At 44.4% G+C, this 19,585-nt stretch overlaps 1 protein-coding gene across 1 annotated transcript in view; it reads left to right on the plus strand.

Moving 5' to 3' along the window:
* LOC136945330 (histone deacetylase 7-like) overlaps nt 1-19,585 on the plus strand; it is a 40,876-nt gene that overhangs the window by 3,712 nt on the left and 17,579 nt on the right. Inside the window, 10 exon segments of the mRNA XM_067239097.1 lie at nt 2,644-2,706; nt 13,289-13,431; nt 13,749-13,815; nt 14,271-14,394; nt 14,724-14,815; nt 15,863-15,982; nt 16,272-16,381; nt 18,274-18,348; nt 18,614-18,677; nt 19,286-19,566. Coding sequence (XP_067095198.1) covers nt 2,644-2,706; nt 13,289-13,431; nt 13,749-13,815; nt 14,271-14,394; nt 14,724-14,815; nt 15,863-15,982; nt 16,272-16,381; nt 18,274-18,348; nt 18,614-18,677; nt 19,286-19,566 — 1,139 coding nt within the window.

Genomic DNA, 19,585 nt, shown 5'->3' on the forward strand with positions numbered 1-19,585 from the left:
TGTCTAACTCACAATACATATGTATGATAGTGTCAGTTAGTATAAATGAATCAGACCACACTGTGCAGTACAAAAGAATCGCATAAGACTTGTTAGTTGTATATGTAAAATGAGTCTTCTTCAGAAAGTATCCTAGAAAACCTTTGCTGTGAGTTTGAGGGTGTGTGTGTGTGCTTGTTTACGTGTGTTAGCCTGCGTTGTTGATAGCGTACACACCCTTCAATGTCGACTTTCTCTACACCCTTGCCTCGACCTCTCATCATTTTTACATTCTCATTCCTCTTCTCCCTCCCTCCTTCTCTACTCCTTTTGGCAATCTGCCCTGTGTAACTGCTGTTCCCTCCATCACTGTACTGCTTTTCTGCATTCCTCTCATTCCACTGTGCTTCCTGTGACAGGGAGCACCACACTGGCCACATAACTCTTACCTTGCTGTCTTCCCCTGGGTTCTGGTTTACATCTATAGAATGGTGCCCCCCATCCACTACACACACACACACACACACACACCATGCCCCCTGGCCCCACACTATCTGCGAGGGGACCCCTTTGTGTGGGTGTGTGTGTGTTCTGGTACTGTCCTGTTGTATCTTGTGTTTGGTACCAAAAGTAGTATCAACAAGGTCAAAAGTTAGCATTGGTTTTTGTTGAATGTTTGCTGTTGGCTTGCAGGCTATCCAGAAGGCTATCTTTTTCTGACACACAGGCTTACCACACCACTCTCCATCTCTCCCTCTTTCTCCCCCCTTTCTCTTTCTCTCTCTCTCTCTCTCTCTCTCTCTCTCTCTCACTCACTCTCTCTGTGTCTCTCTCTGTCTCTCTCTCTTGCCAATTAGTTGGTAGTCAGGATGTTGTCCTTAGTACCATGCAGGACAAATCAATAGCATAATCACGCTGAACTCTTACCTTCAGGAAAAAGCTAAACACAATTAGACAAAAATGAAAGAAGGTTAGCTGGCAAGATGCATTGGCATTTCAAATGAAAAGCCTTTTTAGTCTTGTTTCTCCTTTGTAGGGGAGGTTATTGACATTTCTGACATCTCTAACACTAATTAACACTTATTCACACTTATTCACACACCAAAAAAATCTAGACTCTTGCAATTGTTTTACTACTGATTTTGTGATAAAGTTGCTTCATGGGGGTGACACATCATTTATCATTTATTTTTCTCATAGATTGTTTCAAATCACCTTGTGTCCACTTCTATTTGCCCCACCACTTGCCCAAAGTGCAATGACGTACTCCCACCTGCTACAAATGACAGTTTTCTGGCTAACTTGGCAGCTCCACTTGATGGAATCCCCCCAGAGGAACCCCCCACCCCCACCCCCACTTCGGTTTGACTGCTGCATGTGTATTTGGGTGAGGCTGGCACCGTACGTTGTCTGCTGCCCTCATCGCACGTCCCCCTGCCCGCCCTCCTTATCTCACCCCAACACCTCGCCCCGAATGTAATCTAAACACCACCGTACGTCATTATGCACTCTTATTACGCAATGTGTATGGGCTTGCAGAGTACAGCCCGTGTACAGTAGGGTGTGATGTATTGTGATATTTCTCTAATATATTTTCAGAGCTGCTGTTTTCCTGTCAGTTGAAATGCTGTATTTGGTGTCCTGTAGACTTAATCTTGAAAGTTCTCTTTTTGTGCTTGAGAACTGGAAGAGTCATAAACACAGAGACCACATCCTCTGTCTTGATCATTATCTCTAGTGTGTGCGTGTGTACGCGTGCATGCCTGTTTTGTAAGACAAGAGTTTCAGTATCATTCATATTGAGGTTTCTGCATATAGCTCCAACGGACATAATTCAGACAGCCATAAACAGGGTGAAAACATGCACACGCACGCACGCAGGCACGCACACACAAACACACAGAGAAAAATAATTATTGCTGGCCATAGTTTGGTTCAGCAGGTGGAGCTCTCAAACCAGTTGCTGATTTCTGAAGAGCCATGAATGAGTTTGATAGATCAGCAGTTACAACAATGAGTGAAGGGACGGGTGATGTCAACGCTTTCAGCCTCCAGTTACAGTTACATTTCTCTAGTCACTTAATGATGCACATTGACGTCCGCTACTGACCAATTTGCACCGCCTGCATACGCTAAGAAGTATTACAATTCGCCGCTTTCTTTGACGAAAACGCTATACGGGCCACATTAGGCGAGATGAAATCGTTTACGCGCGGACTGTAGGGACTTCTGTCTACAGAAGCGGAATTCATCGCTTGAAGACTCACCTGTTGCATTCAGTCCGCCTCAGCCTAGGCTCAAACTCTACGAGTCTTGCCTGTAAGGTAGAAAGGAAATTTGTGGGGTATTTATAAATGTCTTAGTAACGCGGAAATGACTAATTGGTTGAATCAAATCGGACTCGCTGTTCTTTGAAAGCCTTTGAACGGCGCGAGATTTTACAACTCCGTGTCAAACGTGTGCGCAATTCCTTGTTTCTTTTGCAATGTAAGGATATGCTTCGTTTTTTATTGCATCCAAATTAACTCAGTAGTTCAGTAATACGTCTTCATAAGAACTTGCATTTTCATTCTCGAAAGGATATCGTCTGTTTAACTGCAAGTTTTTTGTCACTATCAACATACTTGAGTTGGCATAACACCATTTATTCCGTTCCCTCCACAGATGTAAAGCCAAGGGCTGAAATCAAGTCAGACACACAAGAGAAACGTTTCTCGACACTGTCAGGTACGTGGTCATTTTGGTTGTGAACGACTTGTTGGCACCAATAAGTCCCTGGACAACGCCACATTTGGTTTGTATTATTCTTGTTGTTTTGAGTTTGCAAAGTGCAAAAAAAGCTATGTGCAAAGTGGACTAAGCTGTTTTAATTACTTTGCGACAGCATTGGATACTTACATTAGTTGACTAAATGACTAAAAGTCATCAAGGGTTTAAGGGAAGCACACCAGCATCCAACCATCCTGTCTCGGTTACTGAGGTTGGCTGTAGATATGCATTACTTTGTTCCTCTAAGAGGGGAAATCAGCAAGGATCAACAACAATTGCTAAATAATTTTTCCATAGCCACCACATCCCTCAGGAACAGTAATGATTTTGCAGTGTAATGGTTAGTCAACTAATTAGTCCATACTGTCCCAAATATTCTCCCAAACTTAACAAGGGCATAATAGGCCTAATTGCATAGCATAATCTTAAATTGCATAAATCATAGTGACAAAACAGGCCATGTTCACAATGTAGAATTACCTGTTTGGTAAGGAAATACTTTTTAATTATATAAACAGCCGATGCTTTAAATTGGGCAATTACAGCATTAACACAGACAGAAGGGCTTACTGTAAGAGAGGGTGTTAAATTTCTCAATGGCTCCGATGCTACGTACAGTATAAGGTCATTGAAATGTTTGACTTGAGTTACTGAACTACACACATTTGAGTCATGTAATCATGGCAAAGCAATAGTGTTTTTGCGTTTGAGAAGGAAAGTGTGTGTGCTTATGTGCAGCATGTAATAACAGTTAAGTAAGTTGAACAGTTATCAGCTCCAAGCCCAGCCTCCGACAAGCACACAAACCCAGGACACACACACACACTGTTTTTGTGTATCCTCTCTCCATAGACAGGATGAGGTCATAGCCTTGGTACTGTTGTGAGGATTTGGTTACTCTAGTTTCACGTGTGCCATGACAAAGGAATCCACAGCACTCTTCGCCTATCCCCATTGTATAACATATTGGATCTTTCTTTCTATCTTTCTATCTGTCCATCCATCCATCTATCCATCCATCCATCCATCCATCCATCCATCCATCTATCTATCCACCTATCCATCCATCCATATATCTATCTCAGATAACCAGGTCAGTTCACTGTTCTTGTGTGTTGGTTGTGTACCTGTGTGTTTTTGTGTTTATGCTGTCCGTCCCTCATGTTGATGCGACTACGTACATACATGGGCCTCCACGCTCCACTTTGCCACAATCCCACTCGCATGAGGGAAGAAAAAGTTTCTGAGTTTGACCTAATTTCCCCCCTTGTCTGCTGTGCCCGTCGCTACCTCATCTAAGGATCGCTTTCCCCGAAGCCTTCGTCACAAAGACCTTGTGACGGGCTGACTTCAGGTGTTGTGACAGTTTATGGCATCTGCTTTGTCATGTCTATGAAGGGACGTTGACCTGAGGTTCGTATGTAACCCTACCATGTTATCCGAGGTCGATGTTCTTGCTGGGGGCGATGTAGTTGGATTAAAATAACACATGAATTATTAGGGGTGGGGGCCCTAAAGTGATTTATTCTGTATGGTGAGATAAAGTGTATGGGTGTGTCTAACACTCCCAAGACAACCCTTAAATTTGAGCCGAACTTCTTACGCTTTCCGAAATCCCGAAGCCAGGTTTACACGATGGGGGTAAATCTTCGAAGAGTTTCTTATCTTCTTCGTACTTACTGGAGTCACAGAAGTCAGTGTGTCACTCAGTATCACTATCACCATCACTTCACTTCTGGCTGGCCACATCAAGCAACAACCGCTACGCCAGCTACCTACCTCGACTCTGACGACTTTATCTGGTTACATTGGCAGCAAAGTCATCCCCAGATAATACTACTGTGACATGGTGGAGCTGATCATAAGTGAATCCCAAACTGTGGAGTCATGGGTGACTCATGACTTTTCCCTTTTATCAACCTTTAGTTAGCAAAGGCAGACTGCATGTAGTTGAAACGGTATATTTCACCACAGGAGAATTTGAGAGGGAATGGTCTGGAATTGGGAAACAGCTGTTGAATGGTTTTATTCTACAGGGAATGAGTGGGAACTTGTACAGTAGTAAAAAAAAAAATGGAAGGAGAATTGACAGGGCTATTGAAGATTTTGCTTATTAGTTGTTACCATTTGAACCACCAAGAATTACCAATCATTTCTAATTCCTTTACTGTCATCTGCATAATATACAATTACCATCATTCAGTTAAGAAAGGAGGAAGAATAAAGTTGTTTCTAGCAGGGTCTCCCTACAGTATCTGTTCCAGACCACGAGTACTTAAAAAAACATTGACTAGTCGAGGACCATCGTTGCATGGAGCACAAACTCTGGTTGAAGTGTGTGTGTGTGTTACGGGATTATCGGTAACAAACCTTTGAACAGAGAGAACGAAGGGGCAGAAACCAGAAGATAACCTTTCAAAATCCCCAGGGTTTCCAGGAGGACTTGTGAAAAAAGCAGAGCTGACAATAGGGACAGTGTTTAGCGCTGAGCCGAGCGGTGGATCACGTTTCCTCTTCCTGATTTGAGATCATCCCAGCTGACTGAGAGAGGCTCACCTCAAAATGTAGCTGTAGCGTTGATGTGTGTGCAAGCGTCGTGTGTGTTTACACGCAAAACACGGAGACAAGACTGCTTGTTTGTGTGTGTGTGGGGGGGGAGTGTTTAGAAGTACATGGGTATATGTGTCTGGGGAGAGTGTATAGAGGTGTGTGTATCTGTGTAAGAGAGAGATGCAGATATGCTGTGAGGTAGGGCTTCAAGCTCTACTGGACATAACCTGAGGGTGTGCTCCAGTTTTAAACACATTACATCCAAACTTTATTGAGTAAAGAAACTACTTCTATAGGCCTGTGTCAAAGCTACAGTACACAAAGAAAAACATGTATTGAACTTACTTTTTGCCATGTCTGAAAGAAACATCTGGAAATGTCAGGATAATTTCACTAGATCCATAGTTTTTGTGTGTGTGTGTGAGTGTGTGTGCAGATAAAGTTAACAGATGGCAAAGTTAGACCTGAGCATGTTTTGATGTCCATATCAATGAAAAAAAACATTTTTACAGTGGCAGCCATTGATACAGTATCCTTCTCAGTTGCTTGTCCCTGTAGTGTATGGCTGCTTCCAGTTTCATATTATTATTTTTTTCTTGACAGCCCTTAAGGGCTCTGTCTCCCTGCCTGCCTGCCTGTCTACAGTATAACCCTATTTTTAAGCCACAGTTTTGCTTCATTTCTTCCCACACTAAAACCAGACATGCCTCCTTGAACCCTTCTAGAGAATAAATAAAGCCGTTTAGACAATTATGGGTCTGTTTTGTCCGTGGAAAATACACAGTGTCACGCTTTAGGACGTGCTAGCTTGTGACTTGAGCTTAAACGCCTCTTGTCTTCGCTGAGTTGGCGACCTCCGACCTTTTCTTCTTGCCGCCCTAGGGGATGGTGTCATGAAAGGCCGCCACGTAAGAGGTCACTAGACGCCTCTGACCTTTGACCTTTTGCATTCATCAAAAATATCCTTTCACCGCTCGGAACGACTGAGAGAGAGGCACAGCGAGGTGTTCCGACCGAGGTGAAGACACAGGCGGAAGAGGGACGGATACAAACTATTTTCTTCGCCGTCGTTTACGTTCTACATCATCTATACATGTTTTCCCCTCAGTCAGTTTTGCAAAGAGATTACCAGATATTGTGTGTGTGTGTGAAAGACAACCTTCGACTGTTTCCCGTAACAGCTAGTCGTCTGCCACCTCGACCATCTCCTTTCAGAACTGTCACTTTGTACCCCCACCCCCCAGCTTCTGACTCTGACTCAAACCTTCGGTCGAGATGTGTGGGTGTGGCAGTGTTTGTGTAAGGCTGAGGATATGCCAATTATTTAGCACTTTAACTGCTGATGTTTCATCTTATCGAAGGCTTTATTTACGATGGCCTGGTTGCACAGTGTTTTTTTTTACTGTAGACATATATTGAGAAGTCACAGACTTTTTTTGTAGTCACTGACTTTAAAATGAGTCTGTATGCCGAGTGAATGTAATGTCAAAATGAAGGAGAGTGAGGGGAGAGAGGGACTCTTTCAGAAACTGTCTTCTGTTGATATTTTAGGATGAGGAAGTGTCACTTTGTGGTGGCAAAGTTAGTTCTTACTTCATCCATGTGGCTTCTCAGTGTGTGTGTGTGTGTGTGTTATGTGTGTGTGCTTTTACTAACGACAAACTTTCTGCTTTCGTTGGCTTTTACATGGCACTGAGAAGCCTTGCCAACTGCAAGGTTCTTTCAAGTAAACACACTCACCCATCCGCACCTAAGTATTAGTCAGGTCAGGTGGCTAAGCGGTTAGGGAATCGGGCTAGTAATCTGAAGGTTGCCAGTTCGATTCCCGGCCGTGCAAAATTACGTTGTGTCCTTGGGCAAGGCACTTCACCCTACTTGCCTCGGGAGAATGTCCCTGTACTTACTGTAAGTCGCTCTGGATAAGAGCGTCTGCTAAATGACTAAATGTAAATGTAAGTATTACATGCATGTGGACAGGCACACGCTTGCTACACAGAGACACGAGTGGGAGAAATTGGTCATACTATTAATACATTGACAACTATACATACACACACGCCATACAGTCATAAAAACACAAATGTGTGCAGATGGACTGATGCTATTAATATGGCAGCACACAAACATATACACACACAGCCCAACATATGCACACTTTTGGGAATACGCACAATAACACAAGTGTTAACCAACAGGTGACACTATAAATAAAACAGACCCGCCTACACATAAGGAACCTCGCACAAAGAGCCTGTGTACCACAAATGTACACTATTAATACACACACACGACGGTTGCTTGCACACACCACCACAGATTTGACTTATGCAAACAAAGACCTGCTGTATGCACTCAACGAAACAAATGTGCACTATTAATATTTCTGTATGCGCGGGACACTCGTTGGACACACACACACACACACACACACACACACAAGAAAGGGATGGATACTCCAACTGCTGGGAGGCAGCGGTACAGAATGTCCCCAACAGCTGTGGATTCCACTAGATGGAAGACGGATGGGAGGGGGGTGAGGGGGGAAGGAGGGACAACAACAAGTGGAGGTGGCTGTTCCAGTCTCCAAATGGGCCATGAACCTTGCCACAAAATGGCCGTCGTGCCAGTCCAGTGTGCACAGAACAGGTGAGGTGACAGGAAGCGGGAGTTGCTGGATTTTGAAACGGGGCCTCTTGATCCAAAACGTCTCCTTTCGTGTTGACCTGGAATGGATTGACACCAGGTGATTCAGAGGGAGATGGAGGCTGAAATGTCCCCACTTTCCAGTTAACATGTTAACAACTTAAAAGGCTTGATGTGGAACTACATCGACAGTACATATGTGCGTTTGATCAAAAATCTGTCTCTGTCTCTCGTTTATGGTCTCTCACCCTTACTGTATCAAAAAAATTTTCTCTTTACATGCAACTTTTCTCAGGAACACGTGTTGACCCAGCAGTAAATCCAGTGTTTATTTGTACAAATAGCAACCAGCACTTAACGTAATTTGCGACTTCCATTCCTTCGCCGCCAATACCACGCTTTATTCGAATAACAAACAAAGTTCACTTTTTAACCCTCAGTCTGGTTATAAATATCGCCAGGCTAGATGCAACACTGCTCTCAAGCAGGAGAACAAGTCTGGGAAACCATTTACCGAAATAGCAACATCTGTTTGCCTAAATGAACCAAGAGAGGATGTTATGGTGCGGACTAACTTTAGCTACAGGAACTTTTTTTTTTTTGTATTGGGTTTCAGTTTGTTTGCAGCAGCTCTACTAAAGAAAGAGGATGATGGTTGTGAAACGTATGTGAACACAAACCAGAAGTTTGTTGCCGACCTATTTTTAGCAACTGAAAGCGAGAATTGAGTGCGTGACACAGAGAATAACTATAAAAAGATACTTTATTTACTGGTCGATAAGAACAGACTTGTTCTTATCGACCAGTAAAACAAGTTCAATATTAAATCTGATCTAGATCCAATATCCACCACACAGTTTAACTTGAGTAAGACTTTGTATTGCTAAACGGTAATGAATTTAATCTTCATAGCAGTTCCTATGCAAATAAATTGTTGTTACCAAAGGAATTGGGGCTTCACATACGCCCATAGGACTGCCCCTCAACTAACCTAAACCCTCAGGGACCCTCAGGTCATGAGACCGTAATGTCAAGTTTTGCCCAAAACTGTGTTAGTTTGCTTTGTTAGCTCTTGGAGTTTGTGTGTCACATAAGATTCAGACTTTCCGAAGGTTGTGGTTCGTCGTTCAGATCAGAAAGTTTGACTTACTTCCTGATAATATCTGACTGTAGTTGTGGTAGAGTTTGTCAGGGGTGGGACTGTTTGGGGGAAAAAAACTTGTGTGTGCAACCTTGTTTGTGTGTGTGTGTGTGTGTGTGCACCTGCGTGTGCTCTCCCACAAGTTTTTTTCAAACAACAACCCTCTTCTGGTAAAGCATGTTCAGTTGTCATGATACTTCCCATAGAGAACTGTTTTAAACCCTATGGATTAGATACAATTCATCTCTGCTATGACATTGCCTACTCCTTGAAAAAACATCACGGCAAATGTAATCAACATGCGTTGACAGTCGATTCAAAACGTGGAAACAATTCACAGGCCTGAATACTCAGAACAGTGTTACAAAACGCCCTTGTAATGCTCACCTCCTTGAGGTAATGTAAATGACTTGATCATTTGTAGCAGTACAGTTACTTCAGACCAGAGATTTGTGAAAAGGGAGGTGTGTGATATGGCAAGCATATTCAAATGGCCATGTAGACTCTTGATGGGATCACAAGATAAACCGAAGGTCACACACCTAGGCTTCCTTGTATTGCATCCTGTATTTCTATATTTATCGGTGTGGTTGGTTAGGCGTGACGACAAAACACAAACATGTTAGAAGTCCGTACATTTACACGCACACACACACTCCTGTACAAATGTACACGCTCATTGTATGTACACACGGACGTACAACCCTTCCCCACACGCTTGTTCTCTCACAAACTTGGATGTCTTTTTTGTAACTATGATGTATTTTCTTTATCCTTTCCAGTTGAGTGGACTTTAATAATATTATCCAAAGTAAAGAAAGTCGGCTCAAATATAATACCCAATACGAAGTCATAAATGCATCCGCTTATCCCAGTACTTACTTTAATCGGTTTCTGTGTTGGTCACTCACATCTGACCCACAGTAATACTGTGTTTGGGAACACTTTCCTTTCCGAGAACTGCCTTCACAGACATCTCCCTCTTCGTCATCACCGCCAGTCAGAACAAGGGCTATTATCGCCTGGGCCTGTGGGGTGAGGTTCAAGGAAGAGGCGGTGAATCAAATCGGTGCAAATACACATGGAAGAGGATTATGGTGACATTTACGGGGGAAAATAACTGTCTTTATAGAATGGAAGGTCAGACATTTCTTCGGAGTTGATAGGAAATGGGAAATGGTCCCTCACACCAATACAGCCCTTTCTAAGGCATGGCTAATTGTCAGAACCATGTTGAACTAAGAAAGTACAGAGGATATAGCAGACACATTTGGACAGATATGACAAATACATTACGCTTAAATCCATGCCTGATTGTACATTTTACATTACATTTAGTCATTTAGCAGACGCTCTTATCCAGAGCGACTGTACGTGATAGATGTTTACAGTGGAGACATTGTGAAACTCCTGGAGGGGGTGTGTTTTTCCATTGTAGTCACACGGACCTTTCTAAAAGAGCAGCCATTGTTCATTTCACGGTGGACTTGGGTTCAAGAAGGATCTAACCACGGCCCTTTTCTGCATGATTTCACCCAAGAAAACATGATAAACTGCTACCTGATGATATGTGGTCATTCTGCTGACATCCTTTGTGCCTCTAATGTAACCTTACCTGGCTGAGTCATTCCATTGAGTTATCTTTTAAGGAAGTGTGTATATATTGTTTCACTTAATGTGAGTTTTGGTTGTGTGACAAAGCCATTGCTTTGTGTTCACTCTGAAACATTGACTCTCTGTGAAAGTGTATTAAGATGAACATTTATAATGTTTAATGTTTGTCTGTACAGTGCATGTATGGACAATGACACAATGTGTTGTAGTTTGGGCTGTGTACACCAGTATAGTACACTATACACTATAGTACACTAGATTTGAAGTGAAATGATGACTATGAGGTTAAAGTGCAGACATTGATGGATATTTACATACACTAAGTATAGGAATCAGAGGAATCAGGAATCACCTTAAATAATGAATAATCTTCAATAAAAACATTCAATACTTGGTTGCATATGTCTGGACGGCCAGTCATCAACCTCACAGTTTGAGGTATATTTTGTTTGTATAGTTGTCACTCAAAGTACAAACACTTTGCATTTCAATGTGCCTCAAGGACAGCTATAGACGAGTCACTCATAATTGCACTGTGACATAGAGCAATCTTTTTGGCAGCAGGTCTCTGGTAAATTTCCACCCCACCCCCCTCCCTCGAAGGAGAAAGAGGTGTATCCTACCCCCCTTTTTAAGCAACAGTACAACATTCCAACTAAATCCGTAGAAACTGCCCCGGGTTGAAATGTCATCTATTGTAACACATCGGGCAGAATGCCATGAATGAGTTGGCATCGTCTTTGTGTCTTTTTTCCGTCTAAGGAATGTTGTTGTTCTTTCCCCATCGCATGATTCAGGATTAATGGTTGTTGTTAGTACCTGTAAATCTGGCCCGATATAAACCGCATAAAACGGAAAAAAACTGAATAACATTTGGTCCATGTGGGGAATCCACTGGAACAAGGTTGCTGCTCGAAATCAATTTTGTTCTTTGATGTAGCCTACGGGTTAGGTTTTATTCGAGTGTGATAATGCTTTTACCAGAGATGGCGCGAGTCAAGCTAAATGCCAAATGACAGGCGACTACGGAGCAGTACTCGAACCTAATGAATCAAGATATGCCTTGCGCTACACCTCTTCTACCGTAAAATATAGTTTTGGATTCATGACCCCCCGCCACCCACCCTCCCCTCCCTTCCCTCCTTCTTTCATTCTTTTGAGGTTGTGGACTTACTCCTCTTTCTGTTTGTCTTTTATTTTTTTGAAAGTAAGTTGGATCTGAGCCATGTTCTTCCTAGGCATGAATACCTGAATGAAGGGAAAAATGTGCTACAGTAGGTAGCTACAGTTGGCTCAGAGTACAAACACACACACACCACACACACACACACACACACACACACACACACACACACACACACACACACACACACACACACACACACACTGTATGGGTGCATGTTTAAATACGGAATCACACTTTTGGTATCAAACACATCCTCACTGTACCACTGTACTACTTTGAGAAATGTCCTTGAAATTCTTTTGTTTGATGTTTTACGTCGGACCATGTCCTGTTCTCCCAACTGGACGTGCTGTGTTGAGACTTGATGCCTGCTGTGCTTTTGATACTTATGATGGTCTTTTCAAAATTCCTTCTAGCTCCTGATACTGTGTCAGCATTTATAGTATGGGGGGGGGGGAGTAAATGCTCGAATTAAAGAAGTGGTGAGTTTTTGGGAGGACAGGATTGAGGCAGTGGTTGTGTGCGTGAGTGCGCGTGAATGTGTGTGCGAGTGTGTGTACCAGTGTCTGTGTGAGCGTGTGTACAAGTGTCTGTGTGAGTGTGTGTACAAGTGTCTGTGTGAGTGCGTGTGTGTTTCTCTTGCCGACACCAGTTGGTTGTTCCTTGTAAAGTGTGAGAACCACAGAGAAGGCTTCACATGGCCAGTAGAAAAACATTGAGAAGAGAGATGTCACATGGTTACCTAGTTGGGAAATGTTCATCAGAAAGAGGTTAAACCTCTCCACTGGTACCAATGGTGTGTGTGTGTGTGTGTGTGTGTGTGTCATCAGTACAGTGCAGAAGTTTAGCTTCAAATGAAGTGCTGGTTACTCCTTCCCTCATAATGAACTAAGAGACACACAAAGCAGGACAGAGTCCGCATATATTTTCGTTCAACCCACACTTCATTACTCAGTAGAGTCACCACACCTGGTTTAGTCAGTAGCCGGGAACTGGGAAATAGGTCATCACTCAATATTGCACATCCACAGAGCTTTCCTACCAATTGTTTTGACAAATATACAAGCATCCCTCGTCATTGTAGCTCATCTCTTTCTGTTCTGTCTCTGCTCCCCTCCCTCCTCCCCTCTCTCCCAATCTCTGATTTCCCTCACTCCCCCTCCCTCTCATCCTTCTCTCTCTCTCCCACCTCTCCTCTACCAATCCTTCTCTCTCTCATCTCCCTCTCTATCACCCTCTCTCCTCTCCCCCCCTCCCTCTCCCTAACTCTCTCCTCTCTCTCTCCATCTCTCTCTCTCTTCTCCCCCCCCTCTTCTCCACCCCCCATTCTCTCCCCCTCCCTGTCTCCTCCTCTCTCCCTCCCTCCCCCTCCCTGTCTCCCCCTCTCTCCCTCTGCCCCTCTCCAGCAGCGGATGTGCCGCCCCTAGGCACGGTGGCATCGGCAGCCCTGCAGAGAGAGCAGGCGATGGACCTGAGCGTGACCCAGCACATGGTGCGCCCTGGGCCGGACCCGGCCACGCTGGTCCCCCGCCACCTCCCCCTCCACACGGTATACCAACTTTAAATTGTATTGTTTTCAAATGGCAGGAACAACACAACCGTGTTAACTCATGGGACTAAAGCCGAGCACATTTAGTCCAGGGAGCTCGACGGTTCTCATAGGTTCTTATCTATTTCATAGTCGTTGTTTGAATTGCCGATGAGAACCATCTCCGTACTGTTTCAGTGTAAAAACGAGAGCTTCCCCGCAGGCCATTTTGAATGGTCTGTATTATGCAAAGCATAGTTTTGTTCCTAATTCAGTGTCAGTGATACCTCTGGCTGAAATGCTGTAATGACTTCATGTTCTGTGTTTTGTAAATTCAGTACAACATGGAGTCCCAGAGGCACCGCATCAGGGAGTTGGACCTGCTGATGCACAAGAGCAAGAACAGTAAGGACTGTTTTGGATTTCCTGGTAGTGAAAAAAAAAAAAAGGCAAATGTACACGAAAATTGTGTGGGTGAAGTGGAAACTTCACTAGGAAAATATTTGAATCATTAATTAAGGAACTATCGCTTCAATATTCCTATGGTTGACGCTCAAAATAGTTAATTGACTGGGCTTTCGAGCTGATATACTATAGGGAGAACTTTCATAAGAAATTATTTCAGCTCAGTCACTGAGGAAGTACATCACATGGAAGATTCCATGGAATTTTCCAGATGCTCATCCAATTTTTATTTACATTTTGAGGAAGGACCTAACGGCTGAAGAATTCCGCCTAGAAAATCAAGAATATCCATCATCATGTAGTTCAGGCATGCCTGTCACTGAGAATGTTGATGCCTGAATAGACCTGCTTTATGTGGAATCCTAATTCCTCGGTTGGGTGACTTTGATTGACAGGCGCCGTGGCGAGTCCCCAGGTGAAGCAGAGACTACGTGACCTTATCATCTCCAAGAAGAATGTACAGGCTGCTCTGGAGAGGACCTCCTCAAACCCCAGCAACACCACCACCCTTGGATACAGGTGAGAAGCTCTATGGCCAAATCCCCCCCTCCAAAAAAACGATCCCCAATTTCCTCAGTCCTGGCCTCTTTCTGGGAACTCATGTGAGGAGAAGGTCTCGAAGGAGGAACGTCGGATGTGTTCCCCTTCGACGAGTTCTGAGATGTAAATAAAACATCGAGAATCAGCCTGGTGGGATGTACTGGATGGGTTAAGAAAGGGCTTTGCTTCTAGTCAGACAAATAATGTTCATGTCTCCAGTTCCTCATACCCTGCATAGTATCGCAACATACAAGAAAAAATCCCCCATTATGTTAGAGCTCTCAACCTGCTCTTACCTGGTTGCTTAGGGAACTGGGCCGGGATCCCGACATGCCCCCGAAGCCACAGATGGTCACGCCCGCTCTCCCTCCTCCACACGAGCGCCCTCTCAGAAGGACAGGTGAGGCCCTGAATGTTTGTTCCACCGTGATGTTTTTGTCGTGGTTGCAGATTCTCATGGACATGATTCGTAGTTGGATTCCTCATATTCGAGACTTGAATGGCTCACGCTGTCTTGGTGAGAGTGTGTCTGACGTCTGATGGATTCGAACACCCTGTTCAGTGGTGGGGGTGGATGGGGGAAGCGGGTGTGTCTGTGTGTGGGGGGGGGGGGGGGGGGGGAGTTGATCGAAAGAGTTGAGGAGAACGAAAGTCACCAAGCACCCAGGCCTCCAGGGCACAAATGTGGGAGAGAGGGGAAGAGGGAGAGGGGGAAGTAAGGAGGAAAGAGACATAAAAAAAAACTAAGGTAGTGAGAGACAGCCATGTTGGTTACACAGCCTACCCAGGGGTACACGTAAAATGACCTTCGTGAGAATCCCAAGCATGCTGTGCCTGCGAGGACATTATGAATGACACAAGGTGTGGTTCTGGAGTGTTTCTGCAGACTAGTACATGACCTGGAGTGGTTCTACTATAAAAAGGACATTATTTACCTGCCTTGCCACTGGCAAGATACTGCTGGCTCACAGACATCCTCACACCCACATAAATATACCGACACACACATGGATACACCCTTTTCATCAAAAAAACAGCGACAATGGATCCCCCCCCCCCCCCCCCCCCCCAGTATCCTTTGTCCAGACTAAGTTACATTACTAACTGCCTGATTGTTTTGTAAGGCCGTCTTGCGGTTTAGCCAAAGTAAACATGAAACTTGTATGTAATACTATCTGCTCCACAATGACACTCTTTTGTTCTTTTCGTCAGTGTTGTACATAGCTCTGATAGTCCAATGAATTGCTTTGTGATTTAATATAATTTGTAGGCCATTGTAGTACAACAGTACTTTGGGTCAAACTTAACCTGCAGTTTATATTATTCGCTAAATGGAAACTTGAATCGGATTCCATTTAATCATGGTATTTGTTGTGCGTGTCTGTTTTCTCTTCTCTGTGTGTGTTTTTACACACTTGTGTGTGTTTGAATGTGTGTGTGTGTGTAGCCTCTGAGCCCATCCTGAAAGCTAAGCCTAAGACAAAGAAGCATTACTCCAGACCAAACCCTTTACGACGCAAGACCAGTGCCCCACCCACTGTCAAGCACCGGACGCCGGAGACTCTGGGTAGTGTAGTCTTCCCGACACCTTGAAATCTTCTAGTCCAACCTGCATCTGTATCACTGTAGAACTGTATAATAGGCAGCTCATTTGGCACATTACACCAAAACTGTGAAATGATGTCAAAGATTTCCTACTTGTTGTTTTTGATACCTTTGAGGTGAGGTTGTCATTCAGTGTACCATAAAACGATTTTAAACAATTCACAATGCAACAGTTGATTTCCCCAGATGATAAGTCTAACGTACAGTGTGTGCTTTTGGCTGATTGGCTGTTTCTCTCTTCTGTTCTGCAGACTCCTCCCCCAGCAGCAGCAGCACCCCAGTATCAGGCTGCAGTTCGCCCAATGACAGCCTGCGATCTGAAAGCGGGGTCATCCCACTCACAACTGGATTGACTCTTGAGGTGAGACCCAGTAGCCCCTCCCCTCTACTGACTCACCTACTGTATCCACTAGCACTTGTTCAGTTTGATTACACATGCTTGGCTTGATGAAACAGGAAAGGTAATGCTATATGCAAACCTGGCTAGCAGCAACTACCTAAATAGATAAAGTAGCTACCTGATGTAACAGCTAATTGTGCACATGCTGTTGCCAGAAAGCTGCAATTGCTAGCTGACATTACACCAACAATACTATGCTTTGACCTACTTCATAAAAACCTACCATGGATGGACACTGATATGTATTCAGATACTGTCACTCGCCTCTCTATTTGTCCCAGTACTAGTAAATACACACTAACATTTAGTATAATTTGATAATAAATGTAATATCATGCGAAGTCCTAACACAATGAGTAAGGTAGCTGTTGGAACTTAAAGGAGGAGTGGACACATCCAGTTTCCAGTTTGTTGCCACGTAATGTACACAGTGCAGACATTTTTTTATAAAATCCTCACAGCATAGAATCTGGTTCTGTTCCTGTGTGCCTGCTTGGCTTTGCCAGATCTCTCAGAGTGGCATGCGAGCAGTGTCATGTGACTTCCATTCAAACGAATGCAGGCACATTTTTGCCTCTGTTTTGTTGCATTGTCACAAGTCCCCCCCCCCCCATACTAGAAAGAGGAGTGGTAGGGAGAGGAGGACTGCAGCCGTTTAGCTATACATGTTAAGTAACCATACAAAAAAAAAAACGTTATTAACTTTTTATTTCATCAATATTGTCCGTTGTGTTATTTCCTTTAAACACATTTCCCAGACTGTGAATACAGTTAGATCAAATGGCCACAAGAAGGGACAATGAGTTGTTTATCAGGGCTGGAATGTTTTGCTCTTCATACTTTCACTACAAAATAAAAATGAAAATCAGATTAATTTACTTAAATCCCTTCCTCTGGTCAATTAGATTACTGTTAGGTCTTGGAGCATTGAAAGACTGTTTTATTTAGTTCTGCTGATACAGCTGTGGACTTGCAGTTCAATGTTAATTAAAGGTCTTATTTGTGCGGCGTGGGACTGTGCAGTTACGGCCAAATCATGTTTTAAACAAGGAGCTTTGAGAAGGTCAGACGGCTGGTTAAACTATTAAGTCTATGTCATTTGATCCCCCTCCTCATTTAATTAACCATTAATACAAATGTGTTTACCACAGTGCTCTGCACTGAACCTTCCATGGGTCTGAACAGGCAATTACTGCTACTTTGCTCTGTCTTGTACAACCGTACAACAGCCTGGCTCTAAACACTCATCTGAAATCCCTTCAAATACTTTTGCGCTTGTTGCTGTCCTGACCTAGAGCAACAGATAGTGGAGTTTGCGTGACTGGAATCAAATAATACTTTGATTTCATTATAGTGCCTCAGAACGATCTTAAGTGGGGAAGGTTCGGCCATGAGAAATATATCGCGCGCAGTTTAAGGGCCCTTTATAACGAACAGTAGTCTCTCGGTTCATAATCACACCGCATCAGATTAGAAAGTGTTTATATTCTCAGTGGCCTGTTGGTTTGGTACGCCCATTCAGAACATTCCACAGGGCTACTGGTCCATTCCGAAGTGATCAGTGCCAGGAGCGATTCTCCTACGACCTCTCGCACTGTTGACTGCATGGAGTCAGGTGAGGGAATCGGGCTAGTAATCCGAACGTTGCCAGTTCGATTCCCGGTCATGCCAACTGACGTTGTGTCCTTGGGCAAGGCACTTCACCCTACTTGCCTCGGGGGAATGTCCCTGTACTTACTGTAAGTCGCTCTGGATAAGAGCGTCTGCTAAATGACTAACTGTAAATGTAATGTAAATGTGGATATCCATCCATGTTTGGAGCGTGACGTTGTTGTGCGTGTGGCACCCGGCAGGTCCAGAGGCTCATGCTGCAGGATGGCATCTGTTCCTCTGCCATGCCCACCATCACCGCCGGGCTGCCCGCCCAGGTGAGACCCCCCCCCCCCCCTGCTCACACGCATACATATACAGTATACACAAACACACTTATATACCTGTCCGTACACACATCGGCTACACTTGCACGCTCACACACACACGTTATGCACTGTCTGCTTTGGTTTCTTTCCTCAAGTTTCGTCCAGTTTACCATCTGTACATTAACCGTGATCATCCAGATAAGGTCCTTCTTACGGTGGAGTTCTTGACCACGTGCCTCCCGTATCGGGGGCCATCTTGTCTCTCTCTGTCCAGCGCCTGCAGCCTGTCCTCATCCTGGAGCCTAACACCGGCCTGCTGCACACACAGCTGCTCTCCGGTAGGACACACACACATACACACACGCTAAACAAATACTTCTGTGTAAAAAAGTATTTTCAACCTTATTGTGCACTGGGTCCACCTTCATGAGTGCAGAACAACAACAGCAGCGGTTTTAAAGACGTATTTTCTGCTCACTTTAGAATGTTCATTCAGAAAAGTCATAGGCATTATAAAATGGTAATCCATTGGTCAAAATATGTGGGAATCCTGACATGGTGTCTTTGTGTACTGAGATCACTCATAGTGCAACTATGCCCTCTACTGTTCATCCAAAAGAAGTGGGCGATTTATCCTGTTGATCTTGGAACGATGAGCACAGAGATCATGCACTATCTTGTTATTGATCTGAATGTGGGAGTGAACCGAAATAGCTAGTTTCTCCCCGAAACGGTTTTCTCACGACCCGATCTGTGTGTTGTATCAGAATGTGTCTCTACAAAGAAAAGGTCTACGCGATCATTCCGAAGTTTCAACCAATTTTCTGTCTCTCTCTCCTCCTCCTTCTCTTGTCACTCACTCTCTTTCCATGCCTTTGCTTTTCCATTTGCTTGCCCCCCCCCCCTCCTTAATCTCTCCCTCCCTCCGTTTTGCTTCCTCTTCCAGTCCCTTCCTCCTCCTACAACCATTCCGTCCTCCATCTCCTCTCGCACCCCCCTTCCCCTCTCCTCCGTGGCATGAACCCCGCGTCCCTCCAGAGCCACTACTCCTCCTCCTCCTCTCCCTCGTTTTCCTCCTCCTCCTCTTTCTCCAGGGCGGAGGCGGGGGGGTGTCACCGCCCCCTGGGCAGGACGCGCTCGGAGCCCCTCCCTCAGTCGCCCCCCCACCAGCACCAGCACAGCAAGCTCCTGCTGGAGAACCTCAAGGAGAACACACAGCTGAGGAAGGTGAGACAACACACCCGTG

The sequence above is a fragment of the Osmerus mordax genome, chromosome 1, assembly GCF_038355195.1.
Source record: "Osmerus mordax isolate fOsmMor3 chromosome 1, fOsmMor3.pri, whole genome shotgun sequence".
Lineage (NCBI taxonomy): Eukaryota > Metazoa > Chordata > Actinopteri > Osmeriformes > Osmeridae > Osmerus > Osmerus mordax.